General features: G+C 44.6%; 1 protein-coding gene across 1 annotated transcript in view; it reads right to left on the bottom strand.

Annotated features, from left to right (window-relative positions):
• Positions 1-589: 589 nt before the first annotated feature.
• Positions 590-25,304, bottom strand: part of IL10RB (interleukin 10 receptor subunit beta) — a 64,793-nt gene continuing 40,078 nt past the window's right edge. The window contains exons 5-7 of the mRNA XM_030202158.1: positions 14,182-14,332; positions 5,957-6,114; positions 590-1,650 (exon numbers count right to left, since the gene is read on the bottom strand). Of these exons, the coding sequence (XP_030058018.1) occupies positions 1,372-1,650; positions 5,957-6,114; positions 14,182-14,332 (588 nt within the window). The 3' untranslated portion in view covers positions 590-1,371. The remainder of the gene's footprint in view (positions 1,651-5,956; positions 6,115-14,181; positions 14,333-25,304) is intronic.

The raw sequence follows: 25,304 nt of genomic DNA, 5'->3' as shown, positions 1-25,304 counted from the left end.
TCAGAATGACTTCACATGTTCCCAAACCTTCCTGTAGCCCCCCCTTTGGATGTTCTCACCCGGGGTGCAGCTGACCCAGTACTATCTCTATGTAACCATAGCAACCCTTGCTTATGACGTCTTGCAGGTGCCAATCTCAGGATTGTTTATAGAGTAGATTGCCCCCACCCTTGCCAGTTCTCAATTACCTAATTTCAGCACTTGCCACAGTGAAATGTAACTGTGTCAAAGGTGATCTCTGATTTTTACAGGCTAGCTCTCTTTTGTATCAGAGATGATTCTGATTTTAAGAAGCCTAGCTCTTATTATGAGCCATTGGCCTGTATTTCACTGAGAGCAAGGGCTAGCATAACTCTTCAGGAGTCTCAACACGTGGATGAGGCGATGGTGCGAGGAGGTTTTTATATTTGTTAGGAACTGGGCAACATTCTGGGGAAGAGGGAGCCTATTCTGAAATGATGGGCTCCACCTTAACCAGGATGGGACCAAGCTGCTGGCATCGACATTTAAAAAGGAGATACAGCAGCTTTTAAACTAGAAACTGGTTCACTGTTAAAGCGGAATCTAGAATAACCCCCATAACTCTTGAAGTTATGAATTGCAGTACATATAAAAATAAAAGACAACTTCAAAAGGCATTTACCTGTTTTATTAATAAAAACTCTTATGTTTAAAGATGAAAGATATTCGAAAACAATTATAACTTAGCACATAACAGAAGTATTGTGTTGATGGATTTGTCTTTTATAGCAGAATTGGGTCTGGTCCAGCTAAAACTAAGCTGTGGAATACTGCCTTGTGAGAGATTTTTAAACATAATTAAACTGTTTCCATAAGTGCATATGCAATTTAGGTTTCAGTAAGTGCTTGAAATAAATGAATTTAAAGTATTTAGAAGGAAATGTTTATAAACCATTAAAATGCTGTTTTTACATGCATAAAAGGGCTTTTGACTAATTACTTCATGCTTGCAAAGTATGGGCTCCTTTTACAAAGCAGCGCTACCGATTAGCGGTGTGCTGAATGCGAAGGAGCCCATTCAATTTCCATGGCCTTCTTCTCATTCAGCGCACGCTAATCGGTTGCGCTGCTTTGAGGAGCCCTTAGTGATTCTTTTGCTTGTGTAGTTAAATATAACAAAGTATATATATATAAAAAATTACACACTGCAGCAACAAGCAACGCAAATCTTGAAAGATGAAATAAACTTCACAGAAGAAAAATATAAAATTAAAATAAGTGTAGTGCATTTAGGAAAAAAAAACAAATCTGTGCTCCTGGTAACACTTTTCTTCAACATGCTCTGTTTAGGTGTTTGTTCATTTTTATTTATAAGCACCTCTCGTTAAGAGTTCTATTTCGCAGTTCTTTTTATGCTTCCTTTCCAGTAGCATTTCCACTACTGTTGTTCAGATCATGGAATAAAGAATATTCATTGTCTCCGTGCAAACTTTCATCTTCAGACAGATGTCTTTGGGAGCTCTGAAGCAGCTCTGCTGTATTGTCACTTGATTCTGCATGGTCCCGGCTGCAGCAGGTTTCAGGTTCGTCTATAACCACGATGCACGTATTACAGCATTCATCTTTTCCTTCCTCCTTTCCAGTTCCCGGTGAAAGAAACGGTGAGCTATAGAAGGGTTTGCTCAGATACTGTGAAAGAAGAAAAACAAGAATTTGTCTTCATGTTCAAGCTCGTATGTCTGTTGGAAAGCAGAACCTGCTCTCATGCTACAGATGAGACAAGGAAACCCAACACAAAATGTTCTCATTCACCTGTACGCATACCTTGAAGGAGTCAGGAGAGAAGCCACCGGGCCCACACATCCCCCAGAAGACTAACTGCAAAGCAGGGAAGAACAGCTTGACCAGGAGTCTAATTTTTAGGGGTTCTTTTACTAAGGTGCGCTGAAAAACGGCCTGCGCTGGTGTAAATGTGTGTACTGGACGTGCGCGGGTCCATTTCTCAGTGCACCTGCAAAAAAAGGCCGAAAATGGACATGCGGCAAAATAAAAATTGGCGCGCGTCCATTTTGGGCCTGAGACCTTACCGCCACCCATTGAGCTAGTGGTAAGGTCTCACGCGTTAACCGGGCGGTAATGGTTTATGCATGTACAGTGGCGAGTCCTGCCCAGTTAGTGCTGCACGCTGGAAAATTTCTGGCGCGCTTAGTGGGCGCGCATAAAAATTGAAATTACTGCCCAGGCCACGTGGTAGCTGGGCTGTAGTTCAAAACTGACGCTCATAGACGCCTACGCGGCTTAGTAAAAGGTCCCCTAAGCGAAAATAGCTCAAACTAAGAAAGCATCTCCTCAAGGATCCAAGCTCCCTTTAATTTGGGGTCTTTTTGGTACTTTTTTTTCACATTTTTCATAACTTGTTGAAATACAGGGGCCCAAAACTGGACATCATACTCTAACCTAGAGAGGGCTATGTATGGTGAAAATATTATTGCCTTCCTAATTTAATATGTTAACATGCCAGTATTACATTATAAGCATTGTGAAGTAGGCTGCTGCTTTATTTAACACTAGTAAAAAAGCCCCGTTTCTGATGCAAATGAAACGGGGGCTAGCAAGGTTTTCTTCTGTGTGCATGTGGGAGTGTGCGTGTCCCTGCCCTCTGCCCTCTCTCCCCTCCCCCCCTCCGAGTCCTTCACTGCTTTGCTGTGTTTTCCTTCACTGACTGTTTGTGTTACAGAGAGGGCAGGGCAGACACTCATGGGGAAACCGGATATCTCTCCCCCTTCACACTTCCGGCTGGAGGCTTCATAGAACGTTGGTGTTGCCTTTAATATAGAGAGATATGGTCTATCCTAATACAATTGGATCCTTACAGAGATATGCCTCAATTGTGACACATGTTACTATCACATTGAGTTATTGAGGGGAAGAGGGAGTATTTGGGAAAGGGGAAACAGTTGAAGGGGAGTTGTTGAGGGGGATTATCCAATACCTATTTTTTTTGTCACAATAGTTTTTATTGAACTTTTAAAGGGTTACAAAAAGAAGAACAAACATAACCCTCAACAATTTACAGAAACAAAGATGGCAAGGACAAATCAAGGACAGGATACATATAACGTATCACATACAATGAGTTTATCTTGTTGGGTAGACTGGATGGACCATACATTATTCTTAACATGGATTTCACCCATTGCATAGTATTATAATTACTGATTTTGACTACTGAGATTAAGGAGTAGGGGTGGGCAAGTAACTCTCCTACAGTCTGATATATCAGCAGCCTCACTGATGCTTTTACAGGGCTTAGGGGCCCTTTTACTAAGCTGTAAGCATCTATGCGTGCCCAACGCGCTCCAAAATGGAGTTACCGCCCAGCTACTGTGTGGCTCTTGCGGTGATTTCATTTTTGGTGCGCGTCCGAAAAATAATTTTTATTTTCTGGCATGCGCCCGCTACGCACACGAGTAGGTCATTACCACCCAGTTACCACGTGAGACTTTACTGCTAGGTCAATGGCTGGCGGTAAGGTCTCAGACCCAAAATGGACGTGCGCCAATTTGGATTTTGCCACACGTTCATTTTCGGCAAAAAGTTGTAAAAAGGCATTTTTTGCAGGCACGTTCAAAAATGGAACTGTGCGCGCCCAAAACACGTGCCTACACTACCGCAGGCCATTTTTCAGTGCACCTAAGTGAAAGGACCCCCCCTTAGTGAATTAGGTGTTTCTGGTAAGGTGATTAAATGGCTTGAGGAATTTCTGAGGAAGAGATCATATAAAGTTCAGAAGAATGGGACTGTTTTAGCATCCTGGTCGCCTAGTCGTGGCATCCTACAGGGGTCACCTCTCTCCCCCTTATTATTTAATGTTTATATGAAACCGCTAGGCGAGATTTTGACTTCTCTACATATTTTAATCATGTCTTACGCTGATATTTTCCTTCTTTGTCCTACATTGGACACTTCTGACAGTTTTAGAGATATGTTGATTAAGAATATTTCTCTGGTTGATTCGTGGTCTCGTAAGAATTTTTAAAAATTTAATAGACAGAAGACTAAGGTTTTATGGTTTAGGGATTTGATTCACTGCCTCAAATCTTTGTAGCTTGCCACAGGGGAGATTTTGAAAATTGAAAATAAATCTAAGGTTCTTGGTGTTCTACTAGATTCAAAATTAACCTTGGGGCATCAGATTAATGCCCTTCCTAAGAAGTTTAATTTCAGACTTAGACAGTTGAGAGCTATTCACTCATCCCACAGTATACAGAGTTTTAGAAGTATTGCTTAGGCAGTACTGTTACTCTACCTAGATTACTGCAATTCTTTATAAGGGAGAATTGCTGAGAAGCTATTGAGAAGATTACAGTTGCTTCAAAATATGGCAGCTAGACTAATTTTTAAGAAGAAATAATTTGACAAGAGTATCTTCTCTTCTTAAGAAGCTTCATTGCCTTCCAGTCTCTTCTCATATAAACTTTAAGATTGCATGTATGGTTTATAAATCTCTTGCAGGTCAAAACCCAGTAGGCTTAACAAAGTACAAAAATAAAGAAAACCTAAAAGTGGGTAAAAATGAACCAAAACTATAAGGGAATCGTGTTCTCTCCTCACTGCAGATGAGAAGAGACTGATGGTCCCGCGCTCTCGCGGTGGGTAATAAAGCACTTGCTCAAAAAAACTTTTAGCTGTTTAAGCTCCGCACCGGAAAACATGGACGACTTTACTCATATTGAGAATATGGCCTGCTTGTCCTCAGAGAATGTGTATTATTAAATGTCAGAAGGGTTTCTCAAATAGCTCACTGAGTTGCAGAGGTGTACAACTACAAAAATATTTAGATTCCTCTTTTAATATCTGGCCGTTGAGGTTTGGAATGAGTTACCAAATTATAAAAAAATCCTCCTAATCATCTTTTTTTTTTTTAAGGAAAAGTCTGAAGGACCTATATGTTTTTTGACACAGATATGGACTGATCTGTGGTCTGCTTATAACTTTATTTTGATCTTTGTTTATACTATGTAACAGTGGCGTTCTAAGGGGCGCTGACACCTGGGGCGGATCGCTGATGCGCCCCGCCCCCCCAGGTGCAGCGCCCCCACCCCGTGCAGCGCAACACCCCCCCAACGAAGGGACACCCCCCCACCCTGGCAAAAGAATCGCCCCCGGGTGCACGCCGCTGGGGGGTGCCGCGCGCCGGTCAGCATCGTTGGTTTCCATGCTCCCTCTGCCCCAGAACAGGAAGTAACCTGTTCCGGGGCAGAGGGAGCATGGAAACCAACGATGCTGACCGGCGCGCGGCACCCCCCCCCCCAGCGGCGTGCACCCGGGGCGGACCGCCCCCACCTTGGTACGCCACTGCTATGTAATTCCATCCTTTTGAGGTGCTTCTTATTCTGTACTCCACAATGAACCTGCTTGGAGATATTGCAGAATATAAGCCATGTATAGTATACATAGAGGCATATTTTCAAAGCACTTAGCCTCCCAAAGTTCCATACGTTTCTATGGAACTTTGGGAGGCTAAGTGCTTTGAAAATAAGCCCCATAGTAACATAGTATAGTAACATAGAAGATGACGGCAGATAAAGACGTTGAATTAAGACATAATTTCCCAGTTTTTAAAAAATGTACTACTAAGAAACTTCATTGTGTACCCTCGACAACAGGGGGAGGAGAGATGAATAGATGGGAACAAGACCACAGAAAGTAAACAATTAGTAAAAATTCTGCAGGAAGGGTAACATGTGGATGAATCAAGGGTCATGAAACAGTAATCCAGCAGATGAGTTTTGAAGAATTTGGATGGTGAAGAGAAGGATAGACCAGTTAAGACAGAATTGAGTGAGGGAACACAAAAGCAAAGGCAAAGAAAAAATTTTTTTTTTTTTTGGAAACTGCTGCAAGGGAGAGAATGAGAAAACCCAGTCTTATATTTTGTACAGTAGGAAAGCAACCCAAGTTTTCTTAGCTTCTCTGCGAAGGCAAGACAAACCTCCTTCAGGTGCTGTGGAAGTGAACTTGCTGGGAAAAAGACATATTTTGTTGTCCTGTAAATGTACAGTATGGCAAGGAAACTTGAAGTGACCAGTCCCAGTGTGACAGCCATGGATACCAGGAATGTGATAATAATTACCCACTCTGGAGTTTTACCTGCAAAATATAACAATTACTGCATTATTCAGTCTTCAACTCACTCTGTATATATTTTTCTCCCTTTACTTTTTATAAAACCTTCCTTCTTCCCATATTTGCACCAAACCAACAATGCCTTGAGAGACTGGAACGAGTTTAAGACAAGAGCACCATGAAATCTTCATGTGCACATTCTCCTTCGTTCTCTTTTGTAAGGACCGCGAGGTGGGGTTGTTGGTGAAACTCTAGCTCCAGTGAAGCCCCTCTCTTTACAGAACTCTTAAAAAGATCTCCTGCTGGGCAGTGGAGGCCCTACCATTAGGCCAATTGAGGCGGGGGCCTCAGGCTGCAGTCTCCAGGGGTGGCACTCTCCCCTTCCCTCCTCAACGCTCTTCCCCAAGTTTACCTTAGTTCTTTTCTGTTCCAAAATGCGGAGGTAGAAGTAATTCCCATAGTCTACTTCAGCCCGCCTCTTGACGTAACTTACTGTTTCCTCATAGCTTCATTCTGTTTCTGAGTCTGACGTCCTGCACGTACAACGTGCAGCGACGTCAGACTCAAAAGAAACTTTCGTCGGCGCCAGCTTCAGTGGAAAAATGAAAGGACCTCGGCTTGGCTGGCGGGGGTTGGGGGTCCCCCGCCAGCTGACGGAATTCTTTAAAGGCAGCCGGCAGCGGCAGGAGGACGCGGACCTCGGCTGGCGGGGGTTGGGGTCCCCCGCCAGCGAAGGTAGGCGAGCAACGGAGGGGGAGGGTTGGCAATGGCAGCGGCTGGGGGAGGGGGATCGGCAATGGCAGCGGCGGCAGCGGGGGGGGGGGGCTATAATGTGCCCCCTCACTCTGGCTCTGGCCCCCCCTACCGCCGCAGTTCAGATACGCCCCTGCCTCATAGGCGGGTGTAGTACAGCGAAGAGGCCGATGCCAGCGGAACCGCAGCAAGGTAGCATATGGGAATTTCCACAGCACTACCAGATCTCTGTTGAATTGGTGTTCTCATTAATAGAGAATGACAAGGGGACCCGCAGTAACCGTGAGGATGGGGACAGGGACAGAGCCCACGGGGCGGGGATGAGGAAGCCCGTGAGGATGGGGACAAACTTTGTCCCCATGTCACTTTCTACTTTGAAGCCTGTTAACGAACTGGACTGTCATTTATGTTTGATTGATGCAGACAATATTTTTTTTCTATTTGTAATTTAAACACAACAGTTACACAGTTTATTGTTCCTTTTTATACTTTAATAGAAAGATTTAAATATAAAATCATGTGTTCGAGGCTTCTGCAGATGAGAACAGAGCCCATGGGGACGGGGACAGAACCTGCGGGGACGGGACAGAGACAGAACCCACGGGGAAGGGGCAGGGACAAATTTTATCCCTGTGTCATTCTCTACTTGTCAGTTCTTGCCACCATATCGTGTTATCAAGCACCAAAAGGCACAAGGTGAATTCTCTTTAATGCTCCTAGCTCCGAGTATGAGGTGTAAAAACAGGTGGGGGTCAGGCTTTGAACCTGGTAGTAATCTATCAGTGGGCTTTAAGGTCTACATTTTTCACAAATGTCATATAAAGCTAAATATATTTGTAAGTACATGTGATTTTCATATATACTACTTTTGCCAAACTTAGGAGGTCTTTTACTAAGCAGAGGTAGCGTTTTTAGCTCGTGGTAAAAATCAGCTGTTGCTAAACGCCAATACACCCATTATTTTCATATGGGCATCTCGGCGTTGACCGCCAGCTGATTTCTACTTCGAGCTAAAAATGCTACCGCGGCTTAGTAAAAAAACTCCTTCTTATGTTGAAAAAGCAAATTATTATTTGTTACATTTCAAAATAGGAAAGCAGAGCCTAGCTTCATGCTCTAGTAGCTAGTGTTTCGTGGAGAGGCATTTTTGATAGGACATCTAAGTCTGATTTTGGACATTTTACACAAACCATCCAAAATCCGAATAGGAAAAAAAGGTCATTTTCAAAAAAAGAAAAAGTCTTATCTTTTTTTTTTTTTTTTCGAAAATACTGTTTCAAACAAGGTTTCGTGCTTTGGACATTTTGGTTTTTTTTTGGTCTATTTTCGAAGAAAAATAAAAAAAAAAAGTGAGTAAGTGCAAAACGTAGAGATTCATACCATTGGGATGTAGGAGGAGCCAGCATTTTTAGTAGACTGGTCCCCCAGACATCCCAGGAGAGCAATGGGGCACCCTAGAGAGCACTTCTGGTGCACTTCATAAAAATGCTCCCACCATCTCACCTTTTCTCCCTTATTTTATCCCCTGAGCCCTCCAAAACCCACCCAAAACACAATGTCTCCCACTGCAATAGCCCTTATGGATGAAGGGGGCACCTATATCTGGGAACAATAAGGTTTTGGTGAATTTGGGATGGGTCACAGTTTCCACCACGAGTGTGACAGGTACAGGGAGATAGGGACCTGAGTCCCCCACTCCACAGTGCATTGCACCGACCACTACACTACTCTAGAGACTTGCACCCTGCTCTGATAGACTTGACTAACATCTGAGGCTGTCAAAGAGGCTGGTAATGTGTGTAAAAAAAGTGGGAGAGCGACCAAGGATACTAGAAACTGGAAGATGTTCGTTAGAAAACAACTTTATTAATAATTTGAAGACTCGACACAACGTTGTGTTTCTGCCGTCAGGCCTGCATCAGGAGTCTGCTTTGCACAGTGCTGCGGAGCAATAATATTGACAAACCTTTGGAGATCACACAGCAGACTCTAAGGCAAAGTATTGCTGAGTAACATTGAAGATGATCCTTCAGGTGTGACGTAGTAGTCTTTAGAAAGACTGTTTTTAAAAAAAAGTTTGAAAAAAAGGAGGGACCGTCAGAAGCACTGCACACGCTGCTTGTGATGCCTCCTTTTTTCAAACTTTCTTTCTAAAGACTACTACGTCACACCTGAAGGATCATCTTCAATGTTACTCAGCAATACTTTGCCTTAGAGTTTGCTGTGTGATCTCCAAAGGTTTGTCATTATTATTGCTCCGCAGCACTGTGCAAAGCAGACTCCTGATGCAGGCCTGACGGCCGAAACACGACGTTGTGTCGAGTCTTCAAATTATTAATAAAGTTGTTTACTAACGAACATCTTCCAGTTTCTGGTATCCTTGGTCGCTCTCCCACTTTTTTTTCACACACTTGTTTCTATCGTGGGGCGTTTGAGTTCTCCGTTTTTTGGCGGATTTCCTCTCACATAGAGGCTGGTAAGTCATATTTTTATTTGCATTTTTGGAGGGCTCAGTGACCACTTGGGGGTATTGGAGGGGTCAACCCTGATTCCCTCCAGTGGCTATCTAAGTCATTTAGGACACCTTTTCGTGCTTTATTCGTTCTGAAAACAGGTCTAGAACAAAAAGTCTTCGTTTTACTCATGGTCGTTTTTGTTTTGTTCCATTATGGCAGTAAAATGTCCAAGTATTAGGCACGCCCTTATCCTGCCTTCGAAACACCCCAACCTGCTCCCTTGTGATTTGGATGCACTGCAGACGAATTGCATAGATAAACATCTGCAAAACAGGTTTCAAAAATACCGATTTGGACGTTTTGAGAAGAAGAACGTCCAAATGGTGGCTTTATGACACTTTTTGGACGTTTTTCTCTTTCGAAAATGAGCCCCATAGTAACAAAGTAGATGACAGCAGATAAAAACCTGAACGCTTCATCCAAGAAACATGGGTTCTGTTCCTGACTCAGGGCCCAATGCTCAAAGCAAACCGGGCTTGCAATGTTTCATTTAGACCAGGGGCGTAGCCAGACACCCAATTTTGGGTGGACCTGGGCCCAAGATGGGTGGGCAGAAGAACTCCACCCCATCCCACAGGTGATTTGGTCTCTCCTTCTATCACCTGCATGCCATACGGTCTCTCAAGCATCCTCCCTTTCCCACATACCTTTTAAATAGCAGATTTTCACCAGCAGCAACTAATAAACACTGCTCATGTAGGCCCCACAGCATTCCCACTGACGCAACTTCCTGTTTCCGCATAGGTGGGAATACATCAGAGGGAAGGCTATGGGGCTGGTGCAAGTAGTATGTATTAGTCACTGCTCACTATTTTTTCAAGATAGGCAGGAGGGAAAGTTGTTGGGAGTTTTCAGCTGGTGGGGCTTGGGAATCTCTGCCAGCCACATCATAGGTGTTCTGCTACTAGGTGGACCTGAACCCAAAGTGGATGGGCCTGGGCCCACCCAGGCCCACCCTTGGCTGCGCCACTGATTTAGACTGGTTTTAGCCAGTCTAAATGAAACTTTTTTTTTATTTCAACACTTTTTTATTGATGACAATTCAAAATACATATATTTACAGTCTAGATATACAGAATCACAATTATATTAAAGTTATCAATTAAATCAATGAACTACATACCGTCATCAAACTATTAACATGTATCCCTCTCCCTCCCCCCCCCCCCCCATCTCTCTCTTTTGGTTCCATTGTTCGTTAACAATACAACCTCCATATCACGTCCTTCCCTCTTAAACTAAAATAACATAATATATGTCTAAATGTTCTAGAACGTGACAACCATAAAACTTATCTTCGACTAAACTTCCCCCCATTTCCCTCCCACCCCTCCCGAAATAACCGGTAAGTATGTGGTAATTGTCTTAACATCCACCTCTTCTATTAAATCTATAACTTTGAGACAGATGCCCCAAGAGAGAGCATCCTCTTGGCCACCTCTGGGTGACACTCCATATGATCTGGCAAATGCCTTAACATATTACTTTGTAGGAGGCTTGTTTTCTTATAGCCTCCCGCGTGACCGCCAGACCCGGTGCCTACCCCATGATTCGGGACAAGTGTTCCTAAGACGTGGACGTCCTGCACCGTAGAGCTACATTACCCAAATAATTCCCCAAATAAAACCCCCTCCTCCCCCCTCTAAAAAAAAACAAAAAAAAAAACACACTTTCAAAAACCATTTAGTACCAAAAATGAAACATTTTTTTTGCTGCTAATGCACAGAGGCTTTCAGCCACTGCTTTACTGTGCATCGAAGCAGTGACCAAAAGTCTTATGCTAATGAGCTCATTAGCAATTCCATGCAATGCTTAGAACAGCGCATGGAAACTCCCTGTCCTAACACTAAAATCTACTGATAGCTGTTGGAAGGTTTTAGTTGTTAGGGCAGGGCGACCTTCAGGGCCGTGCCAAGGGTCTCTGGCGCCCCCCTGCAGACTACCAGTTGGCGCCGCCCCCCCCCCACACCTGCCTGGCTCCAAGGCAGCGATTCCCCTCTCTCCCTGAGCCCTACCCTCCCACCCATCCATGCCCATCTGTCCCCTGCCCCCGCCATTCATCCCGATCAAGCAATTCCCCTCTCTCCCTTCCATGAACCCTGCCCTCCCATCTATGCTCCTCTCTCCCCTGCCCTCCTGCTCCCATGTAGGAACTGCCCGCCCTCTTCTCCCCCCACCCAAGATCCCTTTCCTTTTTTTTTTCTTTTAAAATTTACCTTCCTCAGCGCAGCGTCAGTGAAGGAGGCGGCGCTCCCAGTCCCGATGTCTCTAGCCTTCCATTGGTTCGCTCAGTGTTCCGCCTTCTTCTGACGTCAAGGATGACATCAGAAGAAGGCGGGACACTGAGCGAACCAATGGAAGGGCTAGAGACGTCGGGACCGGGAGCGCCGCCTCCTTCACTGATGCTGCGCTGCCGGAGGAAGGTAAATTTAAAAGAAAAAAAAAAAGGAAAGGGATCTTGGGGGGGGGGGGGGGGGGAGAAGAGGGCGGGCAGTTCTTACATGGGAGCGGGAGGGGCAAGGTAAGCACGCAGCGGCGGTGCCCCCCTGCGGCGCTTACCCCGCTTACCGCATCGGCACGGCCCTGGCGACCTTTACAGCCGTGCTTGCTTCCTAACTTCTCCTCAGGTGGTGGCAGCAGCAACAGCAGCAGCTTTATCTCTCCCCTGCGCATTTACACTGTCGCCTTCCTACTTCAAGCCGCCACCACCACGCACCAGGAAGGTATGAGCCTTTTTATCAACCAATGCTCAACACTAACAGCGGGAATATAATTTGCATGTTGTTAGTGTTAAGCATTGGTCGCTAAAAAAAAAAAAATCTGTGCTCCACACTCAGTTTTTTTCCAGCCTGTTTTTCTTCCCTCCTTTGTTGAGGAGGAGTTTCCAGGTTCATTTGGGCAGTTGCACCTTTTGGATGTGCGCAGGACTCTGTTGCAGTATCTGCGAATTACAAATTCTTTCAGGACCTCTGATCGTCTTTTTGTGCTGTTTGCAGGTCCTCGCAGAGGGTCTTGTTGCTGTGAATCTCCCCCCTCAGTCTCTTCCTGTTCCTTGGATGTCATACTGCCACATAAAAGACCTGGATTGCATTCACAGCTTAGGCTCCTGATCCTCAGACAGGTAACTGCCGATTAATTGCGGGTGTATCATTTATAGACCTTCAGCAGAAAGCTGAACCAAGATGTACTGCGACACTTAATAGGTCAATAGGCAATATTAGAAATAGCTCTGCACCAGGTGAAAGAGGCTGGGAGAATCTCTCTTGCCCCCCCCCCCCCCCCCCCCCCCCCCCCGTGAGATCAGATTGTTTCAATACTTGACATTATCTATTGGAGCGTATGTTAAATACACAGAAGATGCTTTGGACACTCCCTACGATAACGCCTTGATGAGATCTGAATGGCAAGTGTGTGATCTTCATTGTCAGAGTAGGGTGGGATGCAGTAAATAGAGGCTATAGATGATGGTCTCTTGATGACAGATGATGAAGAAAGTATGCATAAGGGGTAGAGAATATCTGCCTGTCTATCGGCCAAAAAACATAAGGACCAAATGTGGAATGTGGGAAATACTGATGAAAAAAACAGGTTGAGTTAAAAAGCGGGCTAGACTGGACTAAAGATTCCGGAAAAATAACATCCTCCCCAAAGAAATGGCTCCATACATTGCTATGGGAGAAAGCAGTATAGAAACTCTGATACACTGAAACACAGCAGTTAGGGAATTTCTTCTTTCAAATTTCCTCTCCCTTCTCACAGACACACACGTAGCCAACACGCAGATACACGCAAATGCATAATACAAGTGCGTAGGCACACACAAAACACAGATATAGAAAGCACAGACACAAACACCAACAAAACAGAGACTCCCACACATACAAAGGATGAATTGGAAATAAAATAATTCCATGTTCCCTCCCACCCCAACTGCTGCCACATATCTCTCCCTGCTGGATCAGCTCTTAGTGATTCTGAAACATATTTTATTTTCTTTGTTGCAAATTCTAAATGTGAAACCTGGTGACTGAATCATATAGCTTTCTTAATAGTTGTTACATACAAAACACTTTTAGGGGCCCTTTAACTAAGCCGCACAAGTGTATCTACGCATGCCCAACGTGCGCCAAAATGGAGTTACCGCCCGGCTACCGCGTGGCTCTTGCGGTAATTTCATTTTTGGCGTGTATCCGTTACGCGTGCCAGAAAAATAAATTTTATTTTCGGACTTGCGCCAAGTGGCATTTGACGCGCGTAGGTCATTACCGCCTAGTTACTGTGCGAGACTTTACCGCTAGGTCAACGGCTGGCGGTAAGGTCTCAGACCCAAAATGGACGCGCTTCAATTTTGATTTTGACGCACGTCCATTTTTGGCAAAATAAAAAAGAAGAATGGGAATATCTGTGGCCTTGGGAATGTAGCATTCTGTGGTTAAACTAGAAAAGCCAAATCTGTTGACGGTGACAGGCAGCTAAGGATTAGCTATATTATCAAACCTTATTTCTTTCCAAACCAGTAGAATACTTGGATACCGCTCTGTTCAACTCATCCAACCCTTCTCCCTTCCAGGTCACAAATACACAGAGACAACACAGTTAAACAAAGACAGGATGGAAATAATTATGTAAGCTTTGCTCTGTATGTTTTCCCCACTTGTTTTTTTATCAATCAACTGCTAATTAGTTCACCTTATTGTCTCTCTCACCATAGATCTTTGTCTTTATGGCATAACACTTCTGAATACAGATCTTAATATATTCTGAAGTCAAATGGTCAAGCGCTAGCATGTTGGCCTAACAACAGTCACATTAAATAGATTACCATTGTCTGTCGTCTTCTCACAGTGCACATCACTGAGACGCCCAGTTTGGTTATAGTCATCAACAACTGCTTGAACTTGGAGGCAATACGTTGTCCACGGATCCAGGTCAGACAGTGTTTCTACGTTCTGGGTAGTGGCTGCTACTGCAACCTGAAATATCAGGGGGAAAAAAACATAAGATGTAGGCCAGAGGAGAAGCTATTTTAGATCTAGTTCTTACTATTGGGCAGACTGGATGGACCGTTCGAGTCTTTATCTGCATAAAGGGAAGTATTCGTTCATGGAAAGGGTGGTGGACTCTTGGAATGGCCTCCCAGTGGAGGTTGTGGAGGACAGTGTCAGAATTTAAGAAAGCATGGGACAGGCACGTGGGATCCCTTAGGAAAAGGAAGAGTTAGTGGTTACAGAGGACAGGCAGACTGGGTGGGCCATTTGGTTTTTATCTGCTGTCATGTTACTGGTGCAAGGGTTAACGGTGGTGGGGCTGCTAAGCAGTAGCAAATCAAATGCAATTAAATTTGTTATCACTGGAAAAAAGATGACAAAAATCAAACAAACACTATTGCTGAAGCACTTAATTTTTTAACATCGAGACTATGATAAAATAAGGAAAAAGAATGGTCACCATGGTCAAATTTTGTTTGACGCATGGACATTATTCAAAAAGATCATTTTGGAAGCCCAGATAAAATATATCCCACACATTAAAAAGGTAAAAAGAAGGCCAAATGATGGTCAGCATTCTTTAGTAGTGAGGTGGAAGAGACAGTGAAAGCCTAATGTACATCAGAAAATGGAAAGCTGATTCTAATTAGGAAAATAGAGATGAGCACATGCACTGCCAAGTTAGATGAGTAAAAGCAGACCAAGAAAGACTTTGAAAACAAGTTTGCTGTATAGCCAATAAATAATATTAAAAGCTTCTTTTCAAATGCATCTGATGCAGAAAGCTCCTAAGGGATTCAGTTGGACCACTGGATGACTAAGGGGCAAAAGATGTGCTCAGGCAGGATAATCTTTTGCCTTCATCTTAACTGAAGATGTTCTTTGATGGTGAAGATCTGCAGCAACCCAAAGCACATCAGTCAAAGAGTTAATTTGATCTTCTAGTACATCTTCTGGAAACTAAAGAGCAAGGACCAGATAATATTCACTACAGAGTCCTGAAAAGTTAGTCATTTCATGTTTGAACTCGATGGTTTAAAACTGTCATGACACCTCAGGACTGGAGGGTGGTCAATATAAAATAAATTTATGATTATTTCATCTAGGGATGATCCAGAAAACTATAGGCTGGTGAGACTGATGACAATGCTGGACAAAATGGTTCATGCTATACTAAAAAGAGAAAATTACCGACTATATAGACAAACAGTTTAATGGGTATGAGTCAGAATGGGTTCAGCAAAGGCAAGTCTTGCTTTACCAAATTATTTAATTTTTTTTGAAGGTATAAAAATGAAATGTATAATGGTGAGCCAGTTGAGATAGAGTATTTGGATTTTCTGAACTTCCTCATGAGAGACACCTTAGGAAATTAAAACGTCATGGGATAGGCAATGCCCTTTTATGGATTGGAAATTGGCCAAAAGATATAGGAAACAGTAAGTATAAAAGGTCAGTAATCCCCGGGGAAAAGGGCCAGTAATACAGTACTCTAGGGGCTGGGACTTGTGTTGTTTAACTTATTTATAAATGACCTAGAACCGTAGTTCCCAAACCTGGTCCTGGAGGCATCTCAGCCAGTTGGATTTTCAGGATATCCACAATGACTAGTCCTGAAAGAGATTTGCATGCAGTGGAAATCAAAAGTAGAGTTGGGGATGTGCACTTCTTTTGTACGAATGGTAGGGAACATGGAAGTTTTGGTTAATTCTGCCATTGTCAAACTGAATGGGTGGGATTGTTATTTTGAATGAAGCTCCACTCATTCCTTCCACATTTTTTAAGAGAACAAAGTGGAATCACTCTGGAAGAGGGTGGGGGATGAGAAAGAAGCACAAGGCACTTTAGCCAATCATGTTGAACCTCTTTGACAAGCAGCCAATCGAGTCGATCTCTGCCTAATTTATTCAAATCACATGAGTGGTGTCAGCAGCTGGGCTAGAACAAATAGCAAAGGGTCAGGGTGCTGCACCAATTTCTCTGAGGCTTTCAGAGAGAAAAGAGATTGTGTGAATCAGCAAAAAATTACCACTGCAGAAGTGGAGTTGTTAAAAAAACAAAAAAATCATCCAAAGAGCACACAGCTTTGTGACTGACAGATCTGTACTCAGAAACAAAGAAAGGTGTGCTTTACAATTTTTCCACGGTTGGCTTGTGCAGGTCAACAATCCGGTTAATATTCAAAGCAATTTTTTTCTATTTAGATTTTTATTGAAGTTTTTCCAGCAAAGGGTCACAAAGATATAAAAATAAGCAAGTAGCCCACAGTAAAACCAGTGTCAATACAAAGACACAACAACAGTTCCAAGCAGAATCCCCTTGTCTAACCCCCCCCCCCCCCCAACAAAAAAGCATAACATAAAACAAGTATTGTACACTGTATGGAAAACCATGAGATCAATCACAAAGCAGAAATATTAACATGAAGTGAAATATGAATGCTGCGGTGCCCACTGACGTTCAACAAGACCTTACAATTATGTTATTTAAGTTGCACCGAGATGCACATCTTATAATTATTGTGCAAGATACTTTCCCATTCTGATGAAGTTCACGTAATATTAAGGTCATGTTCTCAAGTATCCATATATCAGAGCTTCTGAAAAGTTGATGGTTGTAATATTTATTTATTTATTAAATTTGTATCCCGCACTTTCCCACTAAAAGCAGGCTCAATGCGGCTTACATAGAAATAGGTAACACAGAATTTTGTTATGTAAAGTAGGAAATTAAGTATAACATAATAGAAGGATGGATGGGTAGTAAATGGATGGGTAGGTTATATAAGATTATATATAGATTATATAAGGCTGAAATTAGACCCTTAGAGGAGTGATGAGTATGCCAGAGCAGTTCTACAGGATGCCAGTCCCTGGAGAGAGAGTACGCTTGCAGGACATTTCCGAAATATTCACAGCAATTTAAGCAGGCAGGAGAAACTCTGCCTACGGCTCACCACTGATACTAAGCAGCAGTTAACTGGGCTGTACTGCCGAATATCGGACTGCATAAATAGCAGTCCTAACCAGGGCTTTTTTTTTTGAGGGGACACTGAGTACCGGCACCTTTTCCATTGTTTGCTAACATTGACCCATGGTCTCCAAGTTTTAATGAAAGAGCTCAGGCTGTACACACAAATTCTGCCTTGTCGTAGATTCTGTGACTGGTTGCAGGGGGCCTGGCTATTGTGGGGTGGGTCCTTCAGTGATCACCCCACCCCTGAAGACTGGCCTAGTATTTGAGTACCGGCACTTTTTTCGCTAGAAAAAACACACTGGTCCTAACTGACTGCTAAGCTATGCGGGTGCCAGCACTGAACATCGGCCAGTACCTGCGTAGCTTCCGGGCTATGGCTGAAGATGGGGAGTAGATGGGAGGTTGAGGAGTACACCCACAACACGATCTGACCCCAAACCAGTGGCGTAGCCAGACCTGAGATTTTGGGTGGGCCCAGAGCTAATATGGGTGGGCACGCACTGTCTATATAAGTATGAGCAGTGTCTCTTGGGATCCTACAAAATAATGCCTTAGAATTCACTTGATGATGGATTTCTAAGTAGTCTGCCCAAAAGCTGCCCTGCATCAGTATAACCACATACATACTTAATGGAAAAATTGATATTTTTAAATATAATTACATTATCCCACAATCGCTCCACTGCAAAATGCTATACACAAACTTGTGCAAAAACACACTCATATCCTTACTAAACCATAACAGCACTAATTCCAAGGACAGGACGAGCTACAACCTTATGCTTGAAAAGGCAGAACTGTAATTACACTAGGCTCTAAAACACCAATACACTACCTCGTGAAAAAAAAAAGCTGCAAATACTACACGCTATCAGAATACTGCACCTTGATCACACATGAACAACACAAGACACAACGGACATGACACAAGGAACTAGAAATCAAAAAATATGAAGGCAAAATACTGAACTGGAAAGTTAACTCAAGAAGTTAGACTTAGCATGCAGCAATACCAGAAAAATTGAAACTTACATGCAAAATATCACAGATGTACATTTCCAAAAGCTGACATATTCCAATTAATAAATTCTGAATAAAATACTTTTTTCTACCTTTGTTGTCTGATCTATTCGCTTTGGTCCCAGTGTCTTCTGTTTCATGCAGTGTCTTCTTTCCATCTGATATTTTTTTCTCTCACCATGTCCACCATCCTCTTGTGTCCTTATGTGTCCTGTCTACCATCTGTACCCCTTTCCCTATCCTTCCTCAACTCAGCAGTTTTCCCTCCATCCATGTCCAGCATTTCTCCTCACTCCCCTCCATCCATGTGCATCTACTTCCTCTGTCTTCCCTCTCCTCCATCCATGAGCATCTCCTTCCTTTGTCTTTCCTTCCCTCCATCCTTGTCCAACATTTTTCCTCTCTTCCCTGCCCTTCACTCCATCCACGTCCAGCATTTCTCCTCTCCTCCCTGACTTCTTTCCCCTCCCTCCATCCAGCAACTCTCCATTCTCCCCTGCCCTCTCCTCCATCCACCCATATCCAGCAAATGTCCTCTGTCCCCTGCCCCCTCCATTCATCCATCCATGTTCAGCAAGTCTCCTCTTTCCTTTCCCCTGCCCTCCCCTCCATCCATCCATGTCCAGCAACTCTCCATTCTCCCCTGCCCTCTCCTCCATCCACCCATATCCAGCAAATGTCCTCTGTCCCCTGCCCCCTCCATGTATCCATCAATGTTCAGCAAGTATCCTCTTTCCTTTCCCCTGCCCTCCCCTCCATCCATCCATGTCCAGCAACTCTCCATTCTCTCCTGCCCTCTCCTCCATCCACCCATATCCAGCAAATTTCTTCTCTCCCCTTTTCCCTCCATCCATGCATGTCCAGCAATTCTCCTCCTTCCCCTGCCCTCCGCTCCATGTCCAGCAACTCTCCATTCCCCTGCCTTCTCCTCCATCCAACTCCAGCAAATTTCCTCTCTCCCCTTTCCCCTCCATCCATGCCCAGCAATTCTCCTCCTTCCCCTGCCCTCCGCCATGTCCAGCAACTCTCCATTCCCCTGCCTTCTCCTCCATCCATCTCCAGCAAATTCCCTCTCCCCTTTCCCCTCCATCCATGCATGCCCAGCAATTCTCCTCCTTCCCCTGCCCTCCACTCCATGTCCAGCAACTCTCCATTCCCCTGCCTTCTCCTCCATCCATCTTCAGCAAATTTCCTCTCTCCCCTGTCCCCTCTAGCAATCCCTGTTGTCCAGCAATTCTCCTCTCTCCCCTGCCCATCCTGTTTCTATCCATCCCCTTCCCCATTCTATCCAGCATCTCTCTCACCCTTCACAGCATCTCCCATCTGTCTGTCTCAAACAACGACAACGTGGATGCAGCTTGCAGCAGCTCACAGGTTTGCCTGCTTTGTTTAACTTGCCTGAACGGCGACGGCTGCACGGGGGAGTGGAATAGATAGGCTGCTGGCTCACTTCCACTCCACTCCCCAAGTCGCAGCGGCGATCGGGCGGCCCTAAAAGCAGCAAGCAACCAGGCTCGTCGACTCCGTCCTTCCTTCGCTTCCTGCCCTCTCTGCGTGCGTCCCGCCTTCATCTGATGTCATTTCCTTTCGAGCGGGCGGGTCGCTGAGAGGGCAGGAAGCGAAGGAAGGACGGAGTCGACGAGCCTGGTTGCTTGCTGCTTTTAGGGCCACCCGTTCGCCGCTGCGGGTAAGAAAAAAAATAACAGCAGAGCTGCGATTGGCTCGCAGATTAGGACTGGGTGGGCCTGAGCCAAGAATGGGTGGGAATGGGCCCACCCGTAGCTACGCCCCTGCCCCAAACTCCCCCAGTGAGAACAGACCCTCTCCCAAACCTCTCTGCTCAGATCATACCCATTCCCAAACTCCCCCTCACCTACCCACTTATAGTTTTCCCCCCTCCCAGAGCCTACCTTATCATCCCTAGTGGTCCACTGGGGTAGCTCAGGCAGCAGCGATCTTCACTCGTTCCTGACCCTAGTGGCTCCATCTAGAAAATGGCCACCTAGGGTTCCAGGAGTAGTGTCGTGGTACTATCACGTGCGTTCAAGGCTTCCACTTACACATGTCAGGCATGTAAGCTAGATCTCAATTTTTTTTGGGGGGGGAGACACATTTTGCTCCGCCTTCCTGCTGCTTTCCACCCCCACCGCAATTCCACATACCTGGCTGGTGGAGGTCCCCAAGCCTCGCCAGCAGAATCCTCCCTGCAGTGCCACTGCGCTGCCCTGCTTCCCTCACCGGTGCACATGCTCAGTTTTGAGTTTCAACGTTTTTATTGATGACAAAATTCACATTCCACATTCTGAATATACAGAAACTCAATTATGAAAAAGTAAACAATTAAGACAATTTGCTACTTACAGTCATCAAACTTTTATCGTTTTATCCCCCCCACCCCCTCCCTCTGTTTATACTCCAACTTTTTAACATTTTATATTCAATCATTTTTATTGACATAAAAAGAAAACAAAGTAATCCACATCAACAGGTAAGTAGCAGATTGGACAATAACATAATTACTTCACTGTTATTCTATCACCAAACATCATCATCAATTTTTAGTTTTCTCCCTTCCCTCCCTTGAGATTCCAGCTGATGCCGAAGGCACAATCCCGATCGGGGAATCCCCAGGGGACTTGACTCTGATGTCCCCCCAGGACCCCCCAGAACGGTACATCCTTATCAACTCAATCCCACCCTCCCCTCCCTGAAACTCAGTAAGTATCCTGGGAAAGAATGTCCGGAGCTCCATGAGCCAGTCAAATGTTCAAGAGGGTACTTTTAGCTGATGGGGGCATAGAGTCCAAAAACGGGCCCCATCTCGAGCAGAATTTATCCAACTCCGTCGCATTTCCATCTTTTATCATCATTCTCTCTGAACGCAGTAGTTGCACCATCCGCATTCGCCAAGACTGGAGTGAGGGGCCTCTTGAAGATAACCAGTCCACTAGAATAGTCTTTTTTGCAATCAGTATGGCTCGCTGAACAAATAGTGTGAGCCCTCTCGGCCGGGGAACCTGTAAACAAGGCTTCCCGAATAACAACATCGGAGAGCGTGACCATCTAGTTCTCCACAAAGAAGAAACCCGACTTAGTAAGGTTATCCAAAAATTTTTCACTGCTGGGCAAGTCCAATACATATGCCCTAAAGTCGCTCCAACAAAATGACACTTAGGGCATGCTCCATCAGGGGAAATCCCCACATGAAACGCCTGCCAAGGCGGCATGTGCATCCGGAACACAAAGCGGTATTGTAATTCCCAGTAGTCTGCTGAAGGCGACCCTCTGTTAAGGGCCAACACATGTTCTTTAAGTAGTTCAGCTGAGATGACTGCCTCCAAGTCTCTGCTCCAAGCCTCCGCATATTGAGTAAAATCGGGCTCTGCAGCTGTGTCTTTGATATGTCGGAGGTGAAACCTCAATGGAACCTTTTGCTGTGCTCCCAACGAAAATGCCATTGGTAATTCCTCCTGTACGTCCTCCGCCAAGGCCTCCCAAGACAAGCTCCTCATGTAGTGACGCAACTGCCAATAATGGAAATAGTCTTTAGGGCGGAGAAGGCCACGCTCTTGCAGCTTCTGAAATGATTGCAGCTTTCCTTCTCGCGTTAGGATCTGGAAAATATAGACCACACCTTGCGTCTTCCATTGTTCAAAAATTTTATATATCAAACCAGGTTGAAACTCAGGGTTCCCGCAGATTGGAAGCAATGGAGTAACTCTTGAGGAAAATTGATGTAGTCTACAAATCCAGCTCCATGCTCTGCGTGCCTGCGGCAGTATATTTGAGATGTGTAGTAGTGGAGAGGCCCCTCCACTCCCATGCAGGCAACTACTGAAGTTTGTGGGTGCAAACAGCCGTAGTTCCATTGTGGTGGCTGAGAAATCCGCAGAGTTACGGAACCAGTCTGTAACATGTCTCATTGCACAAGCAATCCCCAAGTGTCTCACACTCTGCAAGCCCATTCCACCATATTCCTTCGGGACATACATACTTTCCAGTGGGAATCTCGATTTTTTCCCCCTCCACAAAAATTTCCTCAACATTCCATTCACTCGTTTCTCATCCCTATTAGTGAGGTGTAGGGGCAAAGTTTGAAACATATATGACCAGCAGGGAATAATCATCATGTTGTACAATGCTATACGCCCTGACAGAGAAATAGGAAGGCCCCGCCACTGCTCAAGTTTTCTTGCTGTGTCTTTCATTAATTTTTGGATATTTATCTCATACAAATCACTTAATGTGTTAGGGATTAAGACACCCAAATATTTCATCTCTGTCTTTGCTCTCTGTAGAGAGAAATCGTCTAGGCCGGGGCCATCCAGTCGCACAGGTAACCTCATTATGCGTGATTTTTCCCGGTTGATTTTAAACCCTGACAGTATACTGAACCCTTCTATCTCCTCGAGCAGCGCTGGTAATGCCACCCTCGGGGATTCTGATATTATCAATAGATCATCCGCGAAGGCTAACACTTTTACTTTCTCTCCACCAACCACCACCCCTGGTACCTCCTCTCCCTGTTGTATAGTTTTAATCAGGGGTTCAATAGATAGCACAAAGAGAAGCGGAGAGAGGGGGCATCCCTGCCTAGTCCCCCTCGCAATAGAAAATTGTTGTGTTCTAGACCCATTCACCAACACTGCCGCTCGAGGATTGGAGTATAGTGACTGGATGGCCCCATAAAACCAACCCCTCACACCTACGTGCCTCAACACCGCAAACATATAGTCCCATCCCACTTTATCAAAGGCTTTTTCAGCGTCCAGGCTAACCAGCATCGCCTCACCGCCTGAACGCTGAATCTGGGCCTGAGCCAACAGTAGCCGTCTCACATTGATTCCTGAATGCCTATTACGAATAAAACCTACTTGTTCCTGACCAATAAGACTAGGCAAACACGCCTGCAATCTATTTGCTAATAGTTTAGCTAAGATTTTTGTGTCGACATTAATTAAAGAAATGGGCCTAAAAGAACCAGCCTGATTCTCTGGTTTTCCTGGTTTCAATAGCAAGGTTATCAATGCTTCATTTGCATAGGCCGGGAACTGCCCCTGGGCCACTACCTCCTCAAAATTTGAGTGCATGGGGCCTACTATGTGTGGGCCTAGGATTTTGTAGAATTCACTCGAGAAGCCATCCGGGCCTGGAGCTGAATTCGCAGGGAGAGACTTAATTATATCTTGCAGTTCCTTTCCTGTGATAGGCCTATTCAGGCCCTCCACCTCTTCTGCTTTCAGTGTCGTCATTCTAGCCCTTCTCAAATATTCTGTCACCGACTCCAATGATGGCGGGGACATATTTTTTTTTTTTTTTTTTTTTTTTATGTTTCAACGGTTTTTATTGATGACTTGAAGAAATACAAATCCGACTCAATACCTTAACAGTGTTATAACATTACAATTTTAAAATCATAACAAAACAGGGGAGCTACCCCACTACTTACAGTCATCACATTTTTCCAACTTTTCCCCCCCCCTGTCCCCCTCCCTCCCCCCTAGCCATGCTTTATCAACAGTGTTCACCATGGCCAATATACAAATAATAACTTTCATTGATGTGTTAGCACAGCCTTCCCTTCTCCCATATCCACATTCCAAAATAATATGTTCAAAACTCATATGTTCCCCCATCTCACACCAATCTCCACCACTTTTTAAACGTTATGAGGAGCATGTTATTACCAAAAACTGTTGTGATATAGTGAAACAACTACAAAGATCCCTTCCTCCCCCCTCCCTCTACTTCCCACCCCTTGTTGAGAGATTTCCAGATTTTAACTTATTACCATGAAGGATGATCCAATTTCAAGATACATCTAAAGTGAGTTCACCATTAGACTGCGTCCTTTAGGAGACAGAGTATTAATATATGGTCCCCAAACATCCAAAAACCGCTTCAACCTCCCAGGGGAGCTCCCCACCCCTCTTCTCTCAAACAATACAAATTCGTGTAACTTGTTGCGCCAGTGCCAGAAGTCCGGGGGGGTCTCCGCCATCCACTGACTCATTATTAGTCTTTTACCAATCAAAAAGGCCTTCCGAACCATTTGACGGGCTGACCCCCTCTGCAACAGAAAAGCTTCATATTTATCTAACAAGATTCCCATCGGAGAGCACATGATTCTCAAGTCCAAAAGATCCGCCAGGTATTGGGCAATAGAATCCCAAAAGTGTCTCACTTTATAGCAGCTCCATAAATAGTGAAAGAAAGATCCCGGAGCCCTCCCACACTTCCCACATAGAGGTGTAGAAACTCCTCCCATCTTGAATACCTGAGCCTTCGTTAGATAGGCCCTATGAAGAATGCGATATTGGCATTCTCTAAGCCCTGCATTCCCCGTTAAGCTCCGTATCCTGGCCGTCAAAACATTGAAATCTAAAGAAAGATGTGGTCTTTCCAAGTCTCCTGCCCATCTCTGACGAATGTTCTCCCGATCCCTGGGCGCCAAAAGTGTCCCCAAAACCCTATGTAACCCAGAAATAGATAGTCGTTCACTTTGTACCGAATGGAAAAACTGTCTCAATAAGCGACAGTGTCCAGCGCTCAAGGCTTCCATCTCCAATGATTCCACATAGTGTTTTAACTGGGCATAGGCAAAAGTACCGCCCATATCATATCCCAGCCCCAGTGCTCCTAGGTTTAACATGCGGCCTTGTCGATTTAATACATGTTCCAACCGATTTATCCCATGTCTCGACCAGGTCCGAAAAACCGCGTTCTCCAAGCCCGGCCGAAACAACAGATTACCCTGAATAGGGAGCAGATCTGATACACACCTATTCAGGCCATACATCCGCATCATATCTCTCCAAAGCATCCGTAAAGGGAACACAAGTATACTAGAACGTAGATCAGGAGGAAGCGATTTACTAGGAGCCTGCAAGAGAAAATGAAAGTGACACGGTGCATAATATTGGCTTTCCAACCTTCTCCAAGTATAATCATCTCGCGCCAA

The sequence above is a fragment of the Microcaecilia unicolor genome, chromosome 4 (genome assembly GCF_901765095.1).
Source record: "Microcaecilia unicolor chromosome 4, aMicUni1.1, whole genome shotgun sequence".
Taxonomy (NCBI): domain Eukaryota; kingdom Metazoa; phylum Chordata; class Amphibia; order Gymnophiona; family Siphonopidae; genus Microcaecilia; species Microcaecilia unicolor.
The sequence above is the reverse complement of the archived record's forward strand: the minus strand, read 5'-3'. Positions and strand labels throughout refer to the sequence as shown.